This window comes from Ursus americanus, chromosome 14 (genome assembly GCF_024610735.1).
Source record: "Ursus americanus isolate L20-20 chromosome 14, mUrsAme1.1.p, whole genome shotgun sequence".
Classification (NCBI taxonomy): Eukaryota; Metazoa; Chordata; class Mammalia; order Carnivora; family Ursidae; genus Ursus; species Ursus americanus.
Window position 1 is genome coordinate 42,757,977 of NC_142140.1, and position 25,315 is coordinate 42,783,291.

Genomic DNA, 25,315 nt, shown 5'->3' on the forward strand with positions numbered 1-25,315 from the left:
CAGGCCCCTGGGATCATGACCTGAGCCGAAGGCAGACGCTTAACCGACTGAGCCACCCAGGCGTCCCTCTTTAAGACAACTTCTAAGAGGTTCAAAAAGGCCCATAAAACCTACAGGTGATAATAAGACCCAACAGTTGACTACCAATCAGATCAAAGGGACCCAGTTGTGAAATACCCAATATCCTAAAGAGGGAGAAAATCTCTGACACAGTCCCAAGGTCCCCGTGTTCTTGTCTTAAGGCATGTTTGCCCATTGGGAAAGATCTAAATAGCACATCCTTAAATGAGTCCCAGATATCCTAGCCACTTTCCACCAGTAGGCTGTAGAATAGGACTTACCATTGCTAATAACTAGTATAAGGCTCCTCCTGGTTTTATCGTTTGATGTATTCAGAAGCCATTTCTAGTTGCTTCTGATGCTTATGGCCAGTCTTATTTCAAGGCACTCCTGTACATTCTGACATCACTGCCACATCAGTGACATCATAATCCTAATTATCCCTGCAGTTTTCCACTCTCCAAAAACTTCTAATAAGTCCCAGGAGACAGGGTCAGGAAGCTCTAGTGATTTTTCCTCCTTATATGACGAATACCCCACTACAGGGTCATAATCCAATAAAATGAATCAACAACTAGACCTATACTCTTCTGACTTACCCAGAAGAGGCAACATGGACCTCTTCACTCTTACATGTTAAGATGATCAGGGAGTCTACTTGGGGGGTAGAAATGACCAACTTCTCCTTTGAAAGAAAGAGGAAATTAACCTGCCAATTCATGGCGTTGTGATTCTTTTGTCTAGAACCAAAGGGGCCTCCAACCTTTCCAAAAGAAGTGGGGGACCCCTGCTCCAGGGGCTGGCAAAGAGCTGCTTGCTCATGGGCCAAGTACGGTCTGCCATCTGTTTTTGTGAGTAGAGCTGCACTGGAACACGGCCATGGCCTTTTGTTTGCATACAGCCAACGGCTGTTTTCTCACCACCGAGACAGAGCTGAGTAGCGGGGACAGACAATATACTGTCCAAGAAGCCTCAAATATTTACCTTTACAGAAAACATTTTCTGACCACTGGTGTACACAAATATCAAGGAAGCTTCTTATATAGAAGGAAGATGGGGAATCCTCGGACGTAGAGACAACTTAAAAGACAAAGCTTGTCATTTCAAACTATCTTCATAGTGAAGCCCCACCACACACACACACACACACACACACACACACACACAGCTCTGTTAGCAATGGTTTAGGTAAATAAATTTAGTCTCCAACCCAGTTAGAAAGAAAAAACTCTGCTTTCCTTTAAGAAAAATCAAGCCAAACAATACCAACCACAAGACCTAATCTAGATCTCAAATTACTTGAGCAATACAGAAGGCTAGGAAAGATGAAATAGAAATCTTGCTTAGAATTAAGCTTTCACAGAGAAATAAATAGAAATTAGTGTTAATATTAGGGCAATGACAAGCTTAAGTATTTTTCTCATTTACTTAATTGTACTCAGTATTTTACCTTATTTTTAATCAGCTTGGCTCTCTGAGCAAAATTAAGTGTTGACAGGGTTTCCCCAAAACACCTGGATCCAGGATGAACATTTGCGATTATGGCTGTTTTGGCATTGCCTCCAAGGGAATCCTGTTTAATGATATGAATGGTACCCATTTTCAGGAGAGAAACCACAAGATCTTTGTTAAGCAAAGAAAATGGATATTCTTACCACTAAGGCTGAGAGATCACATGCCTGTCAACCATAGTGAGCATAAAAGGGCCCCAGAAGCCAATGATCTACTTTACCCGAAGTAAGAAGGTAAGTTTGGAGTCTCTGTAGCAAACGTGCCTCTGTTTTCCATTACCCACATCGACAAGCGCAGTAATCACCTGGCCCAAGCAGCTCAACGACCGGTTTATGTTCCCTGCCTCCTAGAGGGAGAAAGAACAAAAATTGAGATGCACTGGTTTCGTTTTAGTATTTTGAATTAAAATATGCCTAGCAGTGAATTTTGAATGGAAAGTCAAGTCATGGACAATATTACTAAGGATAACTGACTTTTCAGTGGAGGTCCTCAACTATCCCCTAACCTTTTCCTATTTGACACACACTGCAATTTTAGTATTCAAAGACAAATACAGAAACTATGTGAAGGAAAAAAAAAGCCACCTCATGTCTAAAAGTTTTAAATTGACCTATAGGTAGGGATAAAAGCTAGAAAAGAACAAAGAAAAAAAGGTTGGGCATTAGTAGGCATATTTTTCAATTCTTTTATTTTAAAATGTTTGCTACATTAAAACATTGTGATAATAACCCACTCCACATCCCATAAAGTCACTGATGAACTTATTACAAGAGATTATTCAGTCTAATTCTGTAAAGTGTATAAGACCCTTTTAAAACATCATTTGGGGAGGGGAAAATGTTGGGGTTGAATATGTTACACTGGACTTTTATTGTAGTTATATACTTCAATAACTAGGTCTGCAGTGGTGGGAGTACAGAAAACAGAGAGAAAGTACATGTTATCAGGTAAGATGCGCGGAGTTCCAGTGCCGCTGTTTCAGCAGTCAGTAAATCAGAAAGGTGTTGACGGCACTGTCTGTGGAGCTGGGTTACTTCTGCTTAATTCCAGATCTACTCCTAGCTGTGTGCCCCTGGACAATTTCACTTCTGTTTCTCCAAAATAGAAAGGATCCTAGTACCTACTTCCCAGAGATGTTGGGAAGATTAAATGAGTTAATACACAGGAAGCAACTGAAACAGGCCCAGCATATGTCCTATTATAAACACTGGCTATTTCTCTTTGCTTCGTATCTCAATAAAAACATGAGCCCAAGTTCATCTGAAATTGCCTGAGAGCTCAGGAGGCTCAAATCCTTACTTCCAACGCAAACGTAAGACTGTCCTCCACCATTTCCGACTCTCCACCCCTAGCTCTCATATACCCTCACCTATAGCATCCACACAGTTTACTGACAACGTGGATCAGAATACATACATACGCACTGGCAAGATGTATTCAGAGAACCTCGGGTCCCACCGCAAATCCCTTAGCCTAGGACTAGGTCCTCGCCTGCCCCCCTGAGGTATTAACCAGCACAGCTGCCCTCCTTTCTAGACTCTCCCCTTGTGAATCTGGCAGTGGTGGGCCAGATGGCTAAGCTTCTACAAAACAGGCTTTTTCGTGAAATCACTCAAAACTTTTCAGCGTTTCCCAGTGTTTGAGAGTTGAGTACAAATCTCGCCTGGCACTCTTTGCCTTCAGTGACCTGGGCCTGCTTGCACCTCGAGGCCCACCCAGTCACTGATCCACACTGAAATGCCAAATGCCATACTCCCTCTGCATCCATAATGACCTTTGAGATGTCCTCCCCGCAAGGCATGTATTCCCTGTTGCTCTCTCCCAGTCCAAATCCTGCCCCCTTTGAGAACCCAACTCAAGAACTACTTCTTTTCCATGCTTCCCCCAAGCAGTCCAGTCCCTTCTTCCTCTGACCCTGGCTGATATTTGTACTGTCATCCCTTCTGGCGTGACTTCAAATCAAATACTCTGGCTACCGAGAGACTTGTTCTGTCCCACCTTATGCTTAATGTCCCTACCCCACAACAAAAACTTCTGCGTCTTTAGAATGGGGGCACGTTCTCATTCCTTTGTAACCTCCACACACTCACCTTGGTACTGACTTCTAGTAATTAATTCACACACAGGTTGAGTTGAAGGTCATAATTCCATTCTTACCTTTAACCTCATCCCTTCTGCATGGGTGTCTTTTTGCCTTTCAGATCCTGCTAAATCCACCAGATTGAGTAGGGAGGTCCGTATATTCACAGTCTCATTGCTTTTCTCCATCGACTCTACTGTAATTGTAAAGACTGCATGAGACCGAGAAGATTCTCTATTCATTGACGTCGAGGCCACACGTCTGTTTCTCCATCCTCCAGACAGCACCTAGGCAAAGGGAATATTGCCACAACTTTCAAGTGACACAACAGCAATTTTCAGACTGACAGATTACACAGACAAGAAAATTAGTAAAAATGTAAAACCCTGTATCCAAGGATATACATTTTTCTCATGCACAGGTTTACAAAACTGGCCATTGTATTAATTCATAAATCATTTCTCAATAAATTTCAAAGCATCTCACAAGACCATATTCTCTGATCCCATGGCAATTAAGAATCAACATGATAAATAAGTTTTAAATTACCATAAATTTGGAAATTCAAATGACATTTCTAAGTGATTCATGGGGCAAAAAAATTATAATGGAAAAATACTTGGATTCATAGAAAAATTAAGATATTAAACCTTGTGTGAAGTTTAAGCAATAATAAGTAGTAACTTATAGCATCAAACACTTATATCACAAAAGAAAGGACATAATAATCTAAGCATCCAACTTAAGAAGTTGGAACAAGGAGAGCAGGATGAACCCAAAGAAAAACAAAGAAAACCTTAAAAGAGCAAAGCCATGTAAACAGTATCAACTATGCAAAAAGGGAAAAACAAAACTGTAGTTACAGCAAAGTATTTCAAAAATGAGAATACTGGGAACAGCTTTATGGCCATATATTGGAAAACTGAGAGGAAACTAAATTTTCTAGAAATACAAAACTTCCCAAAACTTCTGACCCAAAAAGAGGTAAAACGCCTCCACGGCTCTAATACAGAATTTTCACACTTGATCTTAGCCAAAACTGCAATGCAATTCCAACCAAAATCTCAACATAATTTTTTTTTAGTACGTATATGTACACACGTAGACACACACACACACTGGGCCACATGTAAAACCTACTTCTTACTATGAGAGTCACAGTTTAAAAAGCGTGAATCAGGAGACTGGCTTGAAGACAGAAGAACAAATTAATGAACTGTGATATATATACATATATATATATATACACATAATACATGCACACACAGATATTCATACAATGAATTAATTATCAGCAGTGAAGATAAGTGAAATGCAACATGGATAAATTTCATAAACATTGTTGACTTTTAAAAAGTTATAGAAGGGGGCGCCTGGGTGGCACAGCGGTTAAGTGTCTGCCTTTGGCTCAGGGCGTGATCCCAGAGTTCTGGGATCGAGCCCCACATCAGGCTCCTCTGCTAGGAGCCTGCTTCTTCCTCTCCCACTCCCCCTGCTTGTGTTCCCTCTCTCGCTGGCTGTCTCTATCTCTGTCGAATAAATAAATAAACTCTTTAAAAAAATAAAAATTAAAAAAAATTAAAAGTTATAGAAGGCTAAATACAATTTATTAAAACTCAAAAGCAGGGGCGCCTGGGTGGCACAGCGGTTAAGTGTCTGCCTTCGGCTCAGGGCGTGATCCCGGCGTTATGGGATCGAGCCCCACATCAGGCTCCTCCGCTATGAGCCTGCTTCTTCCTCTCCTACTCCCCCTGCTTGTGTTCCCTCTCTCGCTGGCTGTCTCTGTCTCTGTCGAATAAATAAATAAAAAATCTTTAAAAAAAAAAAAAAAAAACTCAAAAGCAGTCAAAACCAACATTTTCAGAAATACATACGTATGTGATTTAAAAGTGGAAGGAAATGATCATGACATTCAGCACAGTGTTTATGTTTGGGGAGGAGCCAGGGACATGAGATAGGGAGGGGCACAGAGGTAGACAGGATAGTACTGGTGATATCTGGGTCTTGAATTCTTAAGGTCCTCCAAGTTCATTTTAACATAAGCTTAGTAACTTCTATGCATGTGGCAATATTTTGTATGTATTCAATATTACACGATAAAAAAAACTGTTTAAAGTCAGCTGGCTAGATCAGATCCCATAAAAATGGGAATATTTTGTAAATTCCTGTCAAGAGGTTTATTTGCCCCAAGCTGAGTACTCAAAAGAGGTTAGCTTTTGACACCTAACAAGTAAACAAGGGTAGAAAATAAAGGGAAGAGAACAGCCAACTGGTTTAAAAAGCAGCAATCCCAGAAGGCCCTCAAAGGGGCAGCTCCCAGGAAGAACCACTGAAGAAATATGACACTAACGAACTGTCCCCCAGTGACCTGCAGGGTGCCTGACTAGAATGAACAGCACCAAAATCATGCAAAATCATGAGGCTCAGAGTTCTATTTTAACCAAGGGGAGATCTATAAAACAGTCCTATTCTTTTCTGCTTCTCATGAACATTCTGCCTTTACAAAATTATTTTTAGTAGCTCAATTCTTGCTTTTTTTGAGATCGAGGTGCTTTTCACAGCATGCGATGTTGCCTAAGGATCAAGGTGCTCAAGGTGGGGTACCTGATAGGCTTCAGCAGCTGAGGTCACCACCTGTTCCACTGCACCAACAACAAAGACACCCTTCTTGATATGCTCCCTTAAGTACAGTCCAGCTGATGCAGAGTCCAGTAGGTCATAGATCTGCTCATTGTAGATTTCAATAAAGGAGCACTTACAAAGGAAACTCTTTCCGGCTCCAGCCTGGAAAGACAAGCCTCATTTAGACATTTTCTTTGCATGAGTTCATCTGTACATTTTATGAGCAGCACCCTCTCACGTGCTTCACACGGTGTATATTTCCTACATGTTCTTTACACAATACGAGGTACCTAAAAGCCAGTTACAATTCCAGGTAACTAGTGTTAACATATCATTACATCTTAAGGCAGCATCAAACTGTGATCCCAGGAAGCCGAGGTCTCCACAGGTGACTCAGAAGCAAGCCAGGGAGGAGGGACTTGAGCAGTCCAAGATGGGCAATTCCTCCTCCTTAAACTGAGGGATCACTGACATACAACATCATATTAGTGTCAGGTGTACAACATAGTGATTCAATATTTATATATGTTGAGAAATAATCATCACAGTGAGTCTAGTTAACATCTCTCACCACACACGAGTTACAAATTTTTTTCCTTGTGATGAGAAGAGCAATTCCATGTTCATCTGTCATATACTGGACTTCCTCAGAAAGTTTTACTTGCAACAGGTGCTATATTCTTGAAAAGACTGAAGATAATTTATCTCAAAGCCTGTCTAGGATTTTTAACCACAGGAATGTGGGGCACTAAACTTCCTACACTGGCGCCCAAGGTGCATGTCTAACTGTAAAGGTTAGGGATCGTTTCTGCAAAAAAGCAAATGGTAAGCCAATGTCACGTAGCCAAATCCCTGGTATGCATGGAATGGAACATGTAACTTAACTAAGGGCTCCTAAACATGGAATTCACCAAGCTAAAGAAGCAAGCATGAGCAAGGCCCAACCTGAGAGCCCATGGAAGAGGGACGCCCACATCGCCAGCACGATGGAGTCACACCATGTACAAAACAAGCAAACTATGGTCAGGTGGTAGAAGGTGCTGCAAAGGAGTCAAGGATGGACCCATCACCCCGGGGCACCCTCAGGATCTAGAGACGCCTGCGGTCAACTGTGAGCCTAAGTGCAGGTAAGTGATGGGACTTAACGAATCTGTTTTCCTCAGTTAAGATTTTCTTTACGCTTTCTCTCTTGCAAAATCTGAGAGCCCAAGAAGCACTACCTTTTTCTTTCTTTTATTCTGAGTTCACAGAGGATGCATGGTTTAGAAACTAAAAATTTTTAGAAAATTAAATTTTAAAATGAATCTTTCTTTTTTCTTAAGAACTGAGAGGTTTTTCTAGGCCACAGCAGCTTATCCACATTGTAGAGTACCACCCATGACCCTCCATGTGTTATGAGCGAATTATTAGTAGCTAACTGCTTGAAACTAGAATTTCACAGAACCACTTTATTTTTTACAAATTTTACCTTCTCTTTTTCACGATCAATTAAGGAAAACAAATACTCAAAACTTCGTGGGATTACTCCTCTCAGGTTATGAGAAAAATGATCAGATTCAGATGGTCCTAAAGAAATGTAAAAAAAATATATATATGTAGCAATTCATCTTTATTCTATAACAGTCCTTCAAAATGGCAATACCGAAAGGAAATTTATACAGAAATAAGATGACACACTGTATAGTCACTTCCTTCTTTGTGCCCCCAAACAAGTTAAATTTTAGTCTGAGAGACTGAATAGAAGTTGCCTATCAACAGGACTGAAAGAGGGGCCCATAACAGCCACTAACGCTGTCTTGATGTGCTATAACCTGCAGTAAGTTAAATGGCCCTTGTAGGGGCACCTGGGTGAGCATCCAACTCTTGGTTTTGGCTCAGGTCATGATCTCGGGGTCTTGAGATGGAGCCCTGCGCTCAGCAGGGAGGCTGCTTGAGATTCTCTCCCTCTGTGCCCTGCCCCCAAGGGCTCTCTCTAAAATAAATAATCTTTAAAAAAAATAATAAATGGCCCCTGTAAACTGTAATATATATATTACATTATATAAATTACATTATATATAAATTATATAAATTACAATATATAAATATATAATGGAACTAGAAAAATGCAAGTGAATAAACAAAGAGAACAAATAATATGAGTGTGCAGATAATTTTATAACATTTTCCTGTTAAATAATATACAAAGATATTCAACTTATTCTTTAGTTACCTTCATCATCTCCTGCCTCCTCTATGCCTTAGCGCCTCATCCTGCTTCCCTCCAGCCCCTCCCAATCTAATCTACTCATGTGCCTGAGTAATCCTTTTCATTATACATCAGATCAGGTAGCTCTTCTTTTTAAAAAAACCTTCCAAAATCCCTCATAAAATCCCAAATCCTTGCCACGTCCTACATGACCTGGCCTCAGGGTAAACCCCAACTTACCTCCCTACTACCCCCTTATTCTGGAAAACTCCCCTCCCATGGGTCTTCCTGCTGTTCTTTGAACACTCTTGAGCCTGTTTCCAACTCAGAGCCTACTGCCTGGAAGATGCTTCTCCCAGAGAGTCTCATGGTTCCTTCTTGTTTCACTCAGTACCACTCTTTCTGACTGCAACTCTTACTCAGAAACCATTAAAAACAAAAACAACCCACAACCAAAATTCAACAAGAAAATAAAAAAACGTGAGCAAAGGAAAAAACCTTAACTGAAAAGACAAATGAAAAACCTAGAGAAAAATCTGTTATCAGTATTGTAGACAAAGGACTAACCTCTCTATGTCATAAAAATCTCCACAAATGAGTAGGAAAAAGACAAGCTAAATTTTTTAATGGGAAAAAAGCTCGAATGGGCATTTTACAGAGAGGCCGTTCAAATGTCCAACAAACATGTAAGGTGTTCAGTTGTCTACAGACATCAGGGAACTGCAAACAAAAACACAATGAGATAATACTACGCATACTCCAGAAGGCTAAAATTTTAAAAACTGACAATACCATGTATAGACAAGGATGTGGAACTTCCATGTATATCCTGACCATATCTACTAAAGCTGATACACATGTAACCATGATCCAGCAATTCCATTCCTAGAAATGAACTTTAAAAAAACACATACAAGAAAAAGCAGTCATGGCTGAATTATACATATGGTCTAAAATTGGAGATAATCCAAATGTCTATCAGCACTAGAATGGAAAACGTGGCAGATCCGTTCAATGATATGTTATAGGGCAATGAATAAACTACTACCATATGCAACAACGTGGGTGAATCTTAGAAACTTAATGCTGAGAGGAAGAGCCAGACATAAGAGTATATACATAAAATTTCATTTCTAGAAGCTTAAAAACAAGCAAAACTAATGATGACAGAGAAATCAGAGTAATACACAATCCAGGGGAAGGGGGTGAGGTAGTTACTGACTGGGAATCTCGATCCAGGTAGAGACTGCACAGATTTATAAATATATAAAAAGTCATTAAACCCAATTCAGAAACTATCTATGGAGTACCTACTCCATGCTCAGCGATGACTGGGAACATAGCTGCAAACATGGACTTGCTATCATGGAACTCACAATCTGACAGAAGCCTGGGAAACAGCCCTACTTTTATGAGGACAACATTGTATATAGAAAGTATGCCTTCCCCCAAAATGTACTAGGTGCTTAGGTGCTGTCATCATAGAAAGAGTAGATTAAGCCAGGAAAGGATCATCTTAAATTCACTTACCCATCATCGTAAATGTTTTCCCTGAGCCCGTCTGTCCACTGTAAAAATAAATGTTTTATACATTATTTTTGCACATGAAACTTAAAAGATTACCCTCCTGTTTTAATATGTTCTACTAGTGCATAAATTTCCCACAAAGATCTTATTTTCTTTCTTTTTAAAAATTATATTAGGTAGGGGTGCTTGCCTGGCTGTCAGTAAAGCATGAAACGCTTGATCTCGGGGTCGTGAGTTCAAGGCCCACATTGGGCATACAGCTTACTTAAGAAAAAAAAAATTGAGGGGCGCCTGGGTGGCGCAGTCGTTAAGCGTCTGCCTTCGGCTAAGGGCGTGATCCCAGTGTTCTGGGTTCGAGCCCCACATCAGGCTTCTCTGCTGGGAGCCTGCTTCTTCCTCTCCCACTCCCCTTGCTTGTGTTCCCTCTCTCGCTGGCTGTCTTTCTCTGTCAAATAAATAAATAAAATCTTTAAAAAAAAAAAAAATTGGGGCCACCTGGGTAGCTCAGTCAGTTAAGCATCGGACTTTGGCTCAGGTCATGGTCTCAGGGTTCTGGAATTGAGCCCCGCATCGGGTTCCATGCTTAGTGAGGAGTCTGCCTCTCCCTCTCCCCTCTGCCCCTCCCCCTGCTCGTGCTGTCTCTCTCAAAAAAATAAATAAAATCTTTAATAAAAAAAATTATACTAGGTGAGAAGTGAATGATTCATTTTCTTTCTCCCCTATTCTACCACCAATAACTACACTGTTGTTTTTTTTTTTTAAGATTTTATTTATTTATTCGACAGAGATAGAGACAGCCAGCGAGAGAGGGAACACAAGCAGGGGGAGTGGGAGAGGAAGAAGCAGGCTCACAGCGGAGGAGCCTGATGTGGGGCTCGATCACAGAACGCCGGGATCACACCCTGAGCCGAAGGCAGACGCCTAACCGCTGTGCCACCCAGGCGCCCCAATAACTACACTGTTAATTGCCTGGTAATGCTTCAGGATTATACAAACACAGCCATCAGAATTTTCATTTAATTTTTATTTATGAAACTGAAACGATGCTCTTCATACTGCTCTGTAATCTGTTTTGTCCTTTAATTTTATCTCAGATATCTTTCTAGGCCAGTAAATAGAGATTTACCTCATTATTTTTAATAGTTACATTGTATATTCCATGCATGCATAATTGATTTAACCAGAAACCACTGGATTTTTGTTCCCAACTTTTTCTATTCTAAATAGACTAGCAGGGATGCCTGGGTGGCTCAGTCAGTTAAGCTTCTATCTGCCTTTGGCTCAGGTCACGATCCCAGGGTCCTGGGATCCCACACTGGGATCCTTGCTCAACAGGGAGCCTGCTTCTCCCTCTGCCTGCCACTCCCCCTGCTTGTGCTCTCTCTCTCTCTGGCAAATAAATAAATAAAATTTTTAAAATGAATAAATAAATAAGTTAGCAATTCCTTTCCTAAATTCTGCCTTTAAGGATACTAAAATGTCTTCATTTAAAAATAAAGCAATTTTAAAACTCCTTATGCTATAGGCCTGATTTTGTATGTAGTGTTATATCTTCTCCATTACCCCCAAGAAACAAGAGTAACAAAAACTAAAACTAAAAATGTTATGCTTAAGATAGATATCAATCAGGGTGTCAAATGTCTTTAGCTTGGATTCACACAACAAATATAAAAAAATTTTGAGGTGGGCCTGGGTGGCTCAGTCAGTTAAGCGTCTGCCTTCGGCTCAGGTCATGATCCCAGGGTCCTGGGATCCAGCCCCACATCGGGTTCCCTGCTCAGTGGGGAGTCTGCTTCTCCCTCTCCCTTTCCCCCCTCCCCTCTTGCACTCTCTCTCCCTCTCTGTGTCAAATGAATAAATCTTTAAAATCTTTAAAAATTTTTTTGAATTCATTTTTTGTTTAAATGCCCCAAAAGGGGGCGCCTGGGTGGCTCAGTCGTTAAGCGTCCACCTTCAGCTCAGGTCATGATCCCAGAGTTCTGGGATCGAGCCCCACATCAGGCTCCTCTGCTGTGAGCCTGCTTCTTCCTCTCCCACTCCCCCTGCTTGTGTTCCCTCTCTCGCTGGCTGTCTCTATCTCTGTCGAATAAATAAATAAAATCTTTAAAAAAATAAAATAAAATAAAAATATAAAAAAAAATAAATGCCCCAAAAGATAAAACAAAACAACCAACCAAACAGAAAAACCCAGTATGATCTAGTTGTTTACCTCTTCCTTTTAGAAGTAGTAAAAAAAGTTCTTTAGTAATACAGAAAGAGAAGTGGTTATTATTGAGTCCCCTACTTGAGAGTGAAGGGGACACTATTAATAATCACCCTACAATTGGAACTGTCTTAGGTAAACCAAAAAGTATGTTCCCCAGCCAGTAAATCAAACACTCATTTCTTTCCAAGTGTTTCTCATTTCTACTTTCTTCTAGCAAAAGCAATTTTCATTAAGTTATTAATGAATATGCTACAAATTAAACATAATTAGTATGCCTACAAGGTCTTCAAAGACAAAAGTTCTAAAGATAATATAATCTCTGCCAAATGTGGCTCTTATTTCAAATTCACCTTTGAACTTTACCACTCAAAATATTCTGTGGGGAAAAAAAATCTGTTTTCTGTTAAGAAGACAGATGAGAAAATAGGTTATCTGTTTCACTGCTAAAGAGAGAACATTTAGTTTTTCTGAAGACAACTGAAAAGTAAGCAGGAAAAGCAAAGGCAAATTTTCAAGGATGTATGTGCAATATGAGCCTAAATTTTACACTTTTTAATGCATTTTCTATTTTCCTGTGCCTTGAACCAATTATAGATGAACCAAGGGCACATGCACACAAGGCACCAGCTGCTCAAATGTCTTATATAATTCACTACATTGTTAAATAGTTCTAGAAAAGTCTACTGCTAAGAAAAAAATTATACTACAAATTATATTCCTATTTATAAAATAAATCCGAAATGATACTAAAATTCACCTTGTATAATTGCCAAGGTCACAGTGTTTTCTGGACCTCCATCTTACATTCCAACATTAAATCTATAGCAATATTTTAAGGCTGTCAACATTGAGAAATTCAGGACCATGACTCACTTTAAACATACATTTGGAAAACAATTTGGCAGTTGCTCATAAGGTTAATCATAGATTTACCATATGGTCTGGCAACTGCATTCCTAGGGATTTACTCAAATGATTTGAAAACTTATGTTCACATAAAAACCAATATTCAAACATTTGTAGCAATTTATTCATAATCACTAAAAACTGGAAGCAACTAAGACATCCTATCACAAGGAAATAGATTAAAAAACCGTGATACATCCATATAATAAACTACTATTCAGAAAAGAAAAAAAAAGGAATGTTATTGATGTATGCAACAACACAGGCGAATCCTAAAGGCATTTTTACTAAGAGAAAGAAGCCAGATCCAAAAGGTTACATGTTGTTACGAATCCATTCATATGGCACTCTGGCAAAGGCAGAACTATAGGAACAGAAAATATATTAATGTACCCTGGATGTCAGGGGTTGGGGAAAGGGCGAGTGGCTGACTGTAAGGGGGACAAACAGGGGAAACTTTTAAGGTGAAGGAATTGTCCTCCTCAGTGCTGGGTGTTAAATACACGACCCTCTCCACCTGTCAAGACACTATATAACTGTGTATCACAAAGGGTGAAATTTAAGGCATGCAAACTAAAAAAAAAAAGCAAAACACATCAACCAGGATGTCAGCGGTCCAGGATGGAATGCACGTAACTACATTACAAGAGCGTGACGTAACTGCACTAAAGTGGGTGGACAGCAAAGGAGCTGACCTAAGTAACTTTAGAAAAGGAGGTTTTGACTGGAAATCGTAAGGCTAAAAAAAAAAAAAAAAAACCAAAGAAGAAGAAGAACTGTACATCAACACTGTCCTCAGTAAATTTGTTTCTCACAGGGATACAGGATAACAATTCTGAAAGCGCTTTAGTGGGCACTGGGGCTGAACAAATAAGTGAAGGGCTGATGGAAGGTGGGAGCCAGCACTCTCACTGCCAGCAAGGCAAGTTACAGATAAACAAAAAAGAAAGGTTAGAATGAGCCAGTGTGGATTCTAAACCCTTGGATTAGAGTCAGAGACCTAAGCATGAACTCATGTTTAGCTCGATGTATATACAAATGGATATATACAGGAACAATTACAGACACGCCTATATACATGACTTAGTATACAGACATTTATCACCTAGCTGTCTGCGGAGAAGACCTAGGAGCACTGACACTCCAGTAGCAACAACACCTAGTGCCCACATCTTGGTTCCTAAATACCGTCCTCCAATAAAAGGAACCAGGGCTCCTTGGCGAAATGGCTGAGTCTCGGCCTGGGACAGGGAAAACACAGATGAGCCAGGAGCAGCCTGGAGCATCATACAGTAAGGAAGTGCTCGAGCAAAAGGACGTGACATGTCAAAGGGACACAGAAACCAACCTCCCACAGCTCCCAATGGCCCAGCTAGGACAACATGAGCAATAAGATAAAAAGAACACATTGGATTATAACTCCAAGTAGAAATAAATAAATGGGGGAGAAGAGACAAATCTTCCTCACAGAAGAATTCCAAATAATCTATGTAGATATTCTCCTCTCCAGGAGGTAGAGTTTAATCCCCTCCACCTTGATTATCCCAGTGGGGCCAATCCAATCACATGAATCTATAAAAGTAGGGAAACTGTCCCAGCCGTAGTGAGAAGGAGATGTGACTGAGAAAGAAGAGTCAGAGGGTTGCATGTTGTTGGCTTCAATGACAGAGAAAGGGGGCTGTACCCACGCAGTTTGAGTGGCCTCTGAAAGGTGGAAAAGGCAAGGAAATGGAATTCCCCCTACAGCCTCCAGAAAGGAACACAGCCCTGCCAACACTTCTATTGTAGCTCAGTGAGACTTCGGACTTAAGAACCGAAAGATAATAAATTTGTATTGTTTCAAGTCACTAAGTTTGTAGTATTGATTACAGCAGCTAGAGGAAGAAGCACTTACTATGGTACCCTTGTATAAGGACAGAGCCAGGAACTTACTATGCAAAGATGGTACCGTTATAACCGCTCATGCAAGATTCCACAATGCCCTTGGCCACAGCTGAGAACACGGACTCCTACAAATGTAAGCACCAAACATTTTAACATTTCCTAGAAATGAAAACACTTTCCTAACCTACATTCAAAAACAGAATAAAAATAATGTGCTTAGATTTTTCAACACCTGTGGTAGTATGAAAATTGCAATCACTACAGAAAAAAGGTTAAAACATCTAAAATGATAAAACATTAGACCAGTATGTCCATTAATCTCGTATACAATTATAGATTTAAAAGCTTACATCTACAATTTATACAGAATTTTGTTCAGCACATTGCATGCAAATATTATACTGGTATTAGCATCAAATACATGGCCCTATATGTTCTTCTGTGTTTTCTTACCAGCTTATACTAAATAATCAATACCTGATTTTTATTTTCATTTTTACATATAAGTAGATGCAATCTTATCAACAGGCAATAATTCCTAAACCTGCATTGTCTAATACCATAGCCATGAGCCACATGTGGCTACTGAGCACCTGAAACGTGGCTAGTCCAACCTGAGATGTATTGTAAGTATAAAATATACACCAGATTTGGAAGACTGAACGTGAATAAAAAGAGTGGAAAATATTTCATTAATAATTTGCTTTATATTGATTACATGTGGAAATGGTATTTTGGACATACTGGATTAAATAAAATATAGGATTAAAATTAAGTTTACCTGTTTCTTTTTTACTTTTTGTCAACATGGCTACTAGAAAATTTTAAATTATATATGTGACTAACTTTATATTTCCATTGATCAGCCATGTCCTAGTTGAAAAAAGATCTAAAGATCTAAATGTCTCACCAAAACCATCATGTGTGTAAGGGAATAATCAAGATCTGTGATGTCCAATACAACAGCCATTAACCATATGTGGCTATTTAAATTCAAATTAATTAAAATTAAACAAAATGTAAAAGTCAGGTCCTTAGACGCACTAGCTACATTTCAAGTGCTCCATGGCCATATGCAGTTAGTGTATCTGAGAAACTAAATTTTAGATTTTATTTAATCTTAATAAATTCAAACTTAAATAACTACATGTGGCTAGAGGCTATTGTAACGGACAGCGCAGATATAGAACACTTCCCTCATTACGGAAAGTTCTAATGGATAGTGTCGACTAGATCTTAACTAAATTGTCTAATTAGAAAAAGTTACTGACATCACAGTCGTCTTAAACCTGTTACTCTCTACTATGGACTGAATGTTTGTGTTTCTCCCCCAAATTTGTATGTTGAAACCCTAATCCCCAATGTGATGGTATCTGGAGATAGGTCTTTTGGAAGATAATTAGGTCATAAGGGTAGAGCCCTTGTGATGGGAGTAGCATCCCTCTAAGAGACACAAGAGAATTTGCTTTCTCTCTCTCCACAGTGAGAAGGCAGCTGTCTCCAAGCCAGGAAGCAAGTCCTTACCAGACACTGGATCTCCTGGCCTGGATCTTTGAATTCCGAACCTCCAGAACAGTGAGAAATAAGTGTTTGCTGTTTAAGCCACCTGGTTTTGGTATCTTGTTATAGCAGCTACAATTAAGACCCTCTCCCTAAGCTATGAAGTTCAACTAGACTTAGCAATTGTCCAAGTGGCCCTGAAAAATACACCTCCACTAACCTCCATCACTGGATGGTGAGCGAAAGTAAAGCAGGCCTGTCATTCTGGTACAAAGTTTGATGAAAGAAGAAAAATAATAAAATTTAATTTAAAATATTTTAAATTACATTAAATCTCAAATATTTACATGTTTGAGTGTCCTTATCTGAAATCTATCAAACTAAAGAGACCAGAAATGAAATCCTCACAAATAACAGAATCTTATCCAAATGGAAAGTTAAGTTTCCAAAACTGTCTTTACCTGAGTGGTGTGCATGTCTGCAACATGATCGAACGTGAAGGTCTTGGGCTCAGGGTTGGAGTGAAGCCGGAGAGTGGTAGAGGAGAGCACAGATAAGCATAAGTTTTGCTCTCCATCAGCTGATCCAGAACCTTCTGTAGGTGGACGAATTCGCACAAAAACTTTGATGGCGTCACCTTCATTACTAAAGACAAGAAGTGTACCAGCCTAAGTTTACTGGAGAAAACTAAAAAAGGATCTGAATCTCCTATAGCCTCTAATGTTTCCATACTGAGTTTTCCCCAAAAAGCCCCAAATCTACCCGCTAACATTTACCTCTTCTAAAAGAGTATCACATGACTCACACCCTTTACTGGTTTGCTCCATGATACTCATCTTCATAAGCTTTTATTTGAAATCAACTGAAAGAGAGTTGATTCCACGGAGCTCCAAGCATGTCTGCTTGTCTGATTTCCCTCTTGGTAGCAGTAATAAAATAAGTCACCCCAAGGGAGAATGATGTTACTGATTCCATCTTTTAGCCTGAAAGGTGAGAGGATGGGGGGAGGGTTGGGGAGGAAGTGTGATGTTTCCAGATTTCTAGGTAGCTGAGGACCAAGCTTAATTCTGAAACAAGCACCCCTTACTATGCTAAATGGTTGTTTTAGGAATACCACATCCCTAATTTTTTTGGTCTCATCAACGAGATTTTTTTCCTTACCTTGGTTGGTTAGACTGACAATTTGTCACATTGCGTAACTCAGCTAGAAAAAAAGACAAGAAATTATTACAGGCACTTAAAATTGCACTAAAAAAATCTCATACTTGGGTGCCTGGGGGGCTCAGTTGGTTAAGCCAACTTGATCCTGGGATCAAGTCCCGCATCGGACTCCCTGCTCATCGGGGAGTCTGCTTCTCCCTCTCCCCTTGCTCCTCCCCCCTGCTCATGCTCTCTCTCTCTGTCAAATAAATAAATAAAATCTTAAAAAAAAAAAAAAAAAAGAACAAACTTAAAAAAAAAATCTCTTTCTTATCTAGCCTGGTCTTCTGTTGCTGACACTCCTCAATCTCCTCAGGGACCGAGGGAGAGGGAGAGAAAGTCTTAAACAGACTTCTTGCTGAGCATGGAGCATGATCTCAGGACCCTGGGAGCATGATCTCAGAACCCTGAAATCACGACCTGAGCCAAAATCAAGAGTCGGACGTTTAACTGACTATGCCACGCAGGTGCCCTGACAACTCCATCTTTCTAGTTGCTCAGGCCAAAAACCTTGGAGTCATCCCTGACCACTTTCTTTCTCATACTTCATGTCCAACCTGTTAGCCAATCTTTCACTCTACCTTTAAAATACATCCAGAATCTTACAACTTCTGATCAAATTCACTGCTATGGAATCAAGCCAACAACATCCCTCATTTGAGTTATTACAACAGTTTCCATGCTTCTCTTTCTCACTCCCTCATCCCCAAACGCCCACCTATTCTCAACCCAGAAGGCAGAATGATTCTGTTAAAAAGGAACCCAGACGTCAACTTCCAGCATGACCGCATGAGGAACTCCACTGACCCACTGCCCAGTAAAACTGGTGAAATAAAAACCAGAAAACAAAACAAAACAAAAAGACACTTAAAGTCCCTAGAAACAGCCATAAAGGCAAACAGTCAAATGAAAAAACATCCAGTCAAGAAGATCTATGAAAATTCCACAACAAAGGTGAGAGTCTATGGCAGTTGAACCAAGGTCCCTCCCTTCCATCTCGGCAAGTTGGCGACTCTACCCCAGACTGCACAGCCAAGAACACAGGGATCCTGCTCCCCTTCCCTCAGCTTCCATTTGGAGGGCTTTCTTCCCAGGAGCGGGTTATCAGTTTCTCATCCTGCCTCCAGCCAGCTGCCTGTTGCTGAAGCTAAATCCCAGATAAATATGGTTGAGAGGTGGGGGTTCCCTTCTCCCACCCAGCCTCCACTTATGGAATGAGGCAGTACCTTGGACATAGCATATTGAGAACACTGGGACCCTGATCACCCTTGGTCTGGCTCACAAGGCAGTGGTTCTCCTGTAGGAGAGGCAAGTCAAGGGGACACCAGCTGCTAGACACAGACACATACACACACACACACTCCCCTCCCCAACAAATACACAGCCGCTAGAGCAAAGGTGTCACTCTGAAAGAAGGTTATCATCGTCCCTACCCCCAGCTCCAGAGTCTAGGCTCAGAGATTTTGCCTCAGGGGAGAAACACACCATAAAGCATATAGCTCCAAAAGAGCTGACCTCATTTCCAACAGAGCATGGAGAAGTTCAAGCCTAATCACACACTCAAGAACAGTGAAGGTTGTAGTGAGAGGCCATTAGGAGATACAAACAAAACCACAGGCCTATTAATTTACAGGAGAGAACTAGAGCCTCAGACAGCTGGGAGCAGCTTTACTGGGACAAAACAAGTATCAAACACAGATCTCAGAAACTTTTCCTTCAAAGAGGCAAGAATCAGGAGTGCCTGGGTGGCTCAGTTGGTCCAGTGTCTGAGTCTTGGTTTCGGCTCAGGTCATGATCTCAGGGTCATGAGATCAGGCCCCGACTGAGTGTGGAGCCTGCTTAAGATTCTCTTGTTTCCATTCCCTCTACCCCTCCCCCTCAAAAAAGGGGGGTGGGGAAGAATCTAATTAGATTAATTTGTAGGGCAATGTTCTGGGCATTGTTCAAAAAAGGGCAATTAGCTGGTATTCCTGAAGTTTAAGAACTAAGTGTGGCCAGGGAAAGAGAGAAAGAGGTCCCCACCAAAACCACTGTCATCAGGGTGACTGTGGGTATACCCCAAGCTGAACTTCTCTGAGGAGCGACATCAGAGGCTTAACATTGTGAGAGGGAAAGAGATGTCACTAAAATGATCCAGTCAGTCATTAAACAAACAAGCAAATAACAACCCCTGGAGGGTAGAGAGACCAGTATCCAAAGCTGCTATAATTTATTATCTAAGATGTCAAGTAGCCAACAAAAAAATGCAAGGCATTCAAAGACACAGGAAAGTATGAGCCATGAAGGAGGGGGGAAAAAAAAAGCTGGCTACAGAAATTGCCTATGATAGCATCCAGATGTTGGGAGACTTCAAAGTAACCATTATAAACATGTTCACAGAACTGAAGGAAATCATAATTAAAGCATTAAAGGAAGGTATAATGACAATGCCCCAGCAAATAGAGAATAGAGATAGACATTATTTTGAAAAACTGAAACTCTGCAATTCAAAAAGTATAATAACTGAGGTAAAAATTCACTAGATGGACTCAACAGTACATGTAAACTGGCAGAAGAAAAAATAAGCAAGCTCAAAGGCAGATCAACAGAAACGATACAAGCCAAAGAACAGACAGAAAAAAGGTTGAAGGCAAGTGAAATGAAGCCAGCCTCAGAAAAATGTGGGACACCACCAAACACACTAATATACATGTAATCGGGAGCACCAGAAAGAGAAAAAAGATAAAAAGCAGAAAAAATTTCAAAGATATAATAGCCAAAAAGACAGTAGAAATGTCTATTTTTTTCCTCCTTTCTTCTTTTAATTGATTTTTAAAGCTTTAGAATGTACATAATGTATTGTTGCTTTGAAATGTACACAATGGGGGTGCCAGGCTGGCTCAGTTGATACAGCACGTGACTCATGATCTCAGGGTTGTGAATTTGACCCTACGTTGGTTGTAGAGATTACTTAAGAAATAAAATCTTTAGGGGCGCCTGGATGGCACAGCGGTTAAGCGTCTGCCTTCGGCTCAGGGCATGATCCCGGCGTTATGGGATCGAGCCCCACATCAGGCTCCTCCGCTGGGAGCCTGCTTCTTCCTCTCCCACTCCCCCTGCTTGTGTTCCCTCTCTCGCTGGCTGTCTCTCTCTCTGTTGAATAAATAAATAAAATCTTTAAAAAACAAAAAAAGAAATAAAATCTTTAAAGAAAACAAATAAAATAAAATGTACATAATGTATTGTTGGGTCTACAATAAATAGGAATGTAATATACAGACAAGGTGGGTAGGAGCAAAGCTGTACTGGCCTGAGGAAGTGACTAAAGTTGGTAAAGTAATAATTATAGCAATGTACTGTTGGGTTTATAACATTATTAAATGTAGTATGTTTAACAATATATCAAAAAAAGGGGTGAGAAGGAATAGAACTTCATAGGAATAATGTTTATATCACCGGAATTAAGCTAGTATGAATGAATCTGAAGCTGATTCTGATAAGACGCGCATGTAAAACCCTAGAGCAACCACTAAAAAATAAATAAATCAATCCAAAAAAGAAAGCAGTAAAGGAGGAACAGAGGAACATAAAAGATGTGAGACACATAGAAAACAAAAAGTAAAATGGCACATGTAAATCCAACTATACCAATAACATGCGAATGGATTAAATAATCAAAAGGCAGAGACTGCCAGACTACTTGAGAAAACATGCCCCAACTATACACTACCTACAGGAAACACACTTTAGATTCAAAGATAAAAACACACTGGAAGTAAACGATGAAAAAAGACATCTCAGTCAAACAGCAATCACAAGAAGGCTGCAGTAGCTACACTGGTATTACACAGAACAGATTTTAAAAAACCACCAAAAAATGTTGATAAAGAGATAAGTGAGATAAAGAAGGACATTTTATAATGATACAAAGGTCAATCCTTCAGGATGATAACACAAATATAAACATATATTCACCTAATACCAGATCACCAAAATACACAAAGCGAAAATGGACAGAAAAGTAGGGAGAAGTAGACAATTCAACAATGACAGCTGGAGACTTTACTATGCCACTTCGAATAACAAAGAGTAGTGGTTACTTAGGGCTGGTGGGGGATAGAGAGGTGGGAAGGAGGAGGGCTGAAGATATGAGATTTCTTTTGAGGCGATGAAAATGTGCTAATGGACTATGCTGATAGTTGCACACATCTATGAATATACTAAAAACCATTTTACACTTTGTACGGATGAATTGTACTGTATCTGACTTACATCTCAATCAAGCTGTTAAAAAAATGTCAGTTATCAGTACTAAATGCAATGAGAAATCTGGTTCTAGAGAAAAAAAACCCTATAAAACAGATCATTGGTACACAGGATAGAAGTAAAATATGGACTGTGGATTAGATAACAGCACTATATCAAGGTAAAAGTTCTTCATTTTGATCACTGCAATGTGATTGGCCAACAGAAGACACCTATTCATAGAAATTACTCGCTGAAGTATTTTGTGGTAAAGGTACACGATGTCCCCATTTCAGTCTCAAATGGCTCACAAAAAATATTATGTATACACACACACAACCAAACTAGATTTCTTGTTATTTCTAGAATGTCTCACACTTCAGGACCTTTACACATGCTGTACCTTCTGCCTGGAACACTTCTTCAGGCATTTACTCAAGTATTGTCTTCCCAGTAAGGCATTCCATGACCTTGCATCATGGGAAACACCAGATTATTTCCCCACCTACCCACCCGTCTATCACTCTAACTCCCTTCCTTGGCCCTATTTTCCTTCAAAGGACTTACTGCCATCATAACATATTTTAGTTTACTCTCTTTCTCTTCTAAATGAACTGCAAAGCATTCTCTAGAGCAGTGCCTGACACACAATGAACACTCAGTAAATGTCTTTGAATGAATTAATACTAGGACATCAGGAAAAAAACAAAAGCAAAAAAACCCCTTAATTTCTATTCTTTCTATTGTTTATTTCTATTCTTCATTTCATAGCACAGAAGTTCAAAGTAAATTTTCACCACAGAACAACTGTTCTGGAAACTACCCTTTCCAGCTATAGCCTCAAGCAAGTGATTGCCTGTCAAGTGGGGAATAGACCAGATTGCCCAATTCCCCACCAGCCCTTCACACAGTTTCTACAAGAGTTGGCAGCAAAGAAACAGTCCCTTTGTACCTTTAGCAAAAATAAAAACAAATGAGAATGCCAGAATATGAAAGGAAGGCTTTCATGTTAGGAAAGCTGAAGTCTGATCCTTATGAGGAGCTGGGGAAAGAGGAAAACGAAGATTAGGATAGATGATGTGAGCAGAGGTCACATATCCTGATAGCAGAAAAGGTAAGTAAAAAATACAAAGGCTTGAGTCAGACAGGTATTCAGACGGTTTGGGGGGGGGCTTAGGGGGAGGCAGTTCAAAACAGGCATCTACACCTCAGCTACCTAAGGGCAGTGAACCACGCTACGGGGCACCTGGGTGGCTGTCAGTTAAGTGTCTGCCTTCGGCTCAGGTCGTGATCTCAGGGTCTTGGAATTGAGCCCAGCGTTAGGCTCCCTGCTCAGCGGGGAGCCTGCTTCTCCCTCTCCCCCTTCCCCCTGCTCAGTCTCACTCTCTCTCTCTCTCTCTCATAAATAAATGAAAAATCTTTAAAAAATAAAGGCAGTGTACCACACTAAAAGCAGTCAACCTTTAATTCCATACAAATGATGAATAAGTCATCTCTTTATCACTGCTATGGTATGAATGTTTCTATCTCCCCAAAATCCGTAGGGTGAAATCCTAACCCCCAGGGTGTGGTATTAGGAGGCGAGGGCCCCTGGAACGTGATTAGGTCTTGAAGTCAGGGCCCTCGTGATTGACACTGGTGTCCTTATAAAAGACACCCTAGGTAGTTCTTCCCTTCCACCATGTGAGATTAGGGCAAAAAGAGAGCCTCACTGAGGAAGTGGGCCTTGACCAGACAACCAGTATGCAGATACCATGATCTTAGACTTCCCAGACTCCAGAACCGTGAGAAATAAATGTCCATTGTTGAAAAGCCACCAGTTTTGTTTTTATTAGAGCAGCCTAGACTAAGACAACTATCATCTACAACAACCATGAATCTTCAAGAGGACAGCAGAAGGCATATTTTTACTAAGTTTTTTTTGTTAAGCACTCAAAATTGAAAGGTTCAAACCACCAAAAATGTTAGCATTAGTAATAAAATCAGGATTTGAGGGGCTAGGCAGGAGCATAGCAGCAAAAAAAAAAAAAAAAAGACGCCACCCTCAATTGTAGTTTTAGCCCTTCTTTTAGGCCAACAGACTGATTTTAAACTGTTTCTACTTTTTCTGCTTCCTCAGATACAGATTTTTTTCTGTCCTGGGATAAAACTGAATTTATTACAGTAAGGCTTTCCTTACTAGCACAGTCCAGAACTAAAGGACTAGTTTAATTCTGACCAAGCCTCCTGCCTGAAAGCAACCAGAAATGCAGAAAATGTCTAGAAAACATCTACCTGGGGGCACTGGAGACCTGCCGAGGTGGTCAGCACATATGGGGCCAAAACCCAAGAGAGGACGGAAATCCAGAGGTGTGAGCACAGCATCTGAGGCTGCTCTTTCCTTCAAGGACATTACTGACTGCGAGCTGCAGCTAAGAGGCTGAGATTTCAAGCAGAGTTTCGAATAGACTCACAGATGAGAGGAACAAAATTTGGGGTTCAGGGCCCTAATTAATGCCCAAGCTTTCCACACCTTAGGTGTAAAGATGAGCCAAAAATAGACCCAGACTTCTACTTAAGGCCATGATGGAATAAAAGAGACTGGATTAACTGGTCTGTCTTAAATAACTAGGAAACTGGGAAAAAACACACAATGAGTTTCAGACACTGGACAACAGAGAGCACAGTAAAGTGACCCTGCGAGTGGGAACCAAAGGCAGTGTGCCCTTCAACTGCCCCAGCTCAACTGCCTAGAGTTTCAAGTCTGAAGTGCAGGGAGGGGAGTCCATAGAGCTCCTGGTAGTCTAGTCCAGTTGAGAAGATCCTGGATGAACACAGGTTACAACTTTTTTATAAACCTAAAATTACTCCAAAATGAAATGTTTACTAAAGAAAAGAAAAAAAACAAGTTAGTAAGCCAATAGTGAGATAAAATGAAACCAAAAATTACACAGAGGTAGATGGTTCTGGCATTAAGCCTAATCGAGGTCTGAGGCAATGCTGTCACTGAGAAATGCTGCCATTTGAACCCAGGCATTCAGGATCCAAAGCACACGCTCTTAATGACCTCAGTATGCTGTATCTTAAGCAAAGGTTAAACAGAATATAAAAATTTATCACGTGGCTGCCGTCAAAGTTTGACACAACAAGGGTCCTTCCTACTAGGCATTCACTGTAAAATTCTTTTAGCTCTGAGGTCCTCCACACGTCTACCTTAAAATATGTTGAGGAATGTTTACAGCAGCTTTATTCCTAATAGTCCATCTAGAAACGCAAATGTACATCAAAAGAATAAACAGGTGCGCCTGGGTGGCTCAGTCGGTTAAGCGTCTGCCTTCAGCTCAGGTCGTGATCCCAGGGTCCTGGGATCGAGCCCCGCATTGGGCTCCCTGCTCAGTGGGGAGTCTGCTTCTCTCTCTCCCTCTGC

At 40.4% G+C, this 25,315-nt stretch overlaps 1 protein-coding gene across 2 annotated transcripts in view; it reads right to left on the reverse strand.

Moving 5' to 3' along the window:
- Positions 1 to 25,315, reverse strand: part of KIF15 (kinesin family member 15) — a 65,318-nt gene that overhangs the window by 37,543 nt on the left and 2,460 nt on the right. For both annotated transcript variants that reach the window (XM_087867119.1, XM_045778660.2), the window contains exons 2-10: positions 17,647 to 17,689; positions 16,947 to 17,130; positions 15,034 to 15,110; positions 9,993 to 10,030; positions 7,743 to 7,840; positions 6,257 to 6,436; positions 3,730 to 3,939; positions 1,793 to 1,918; positions 1,511 to 1,633 (exon numbers count right to left, since the gene is read on the reverse strand). In XM_087867119.1, coding sequence (XP_087723245.1) covers positions 1,511 to 1,633; positions 1,793 to 1,918; positions 3,730 to 3,939; positions 6,257 to 6,436; positions 7,743 to 7,840; positions 9,993 to 10,030; positions 15,034 to 15,110; positions 16,947 to 17,130; positions 17,647 to 17,689 — 1,079 coding nt within the window. The remainder of the gene's footprint in view (positions 1 to 1,510; positions 1,634 to 1,792; positions 1,919 to 3,729; positions 3,940 to 6,256; positions 6,437 to 7,742; positions 7,841 to 9,992; positions 10,031 to 15,033; positions 15,111 to 16,946; positions 17,131 to 17,646; positions 17,690 to 25,315) is intronic.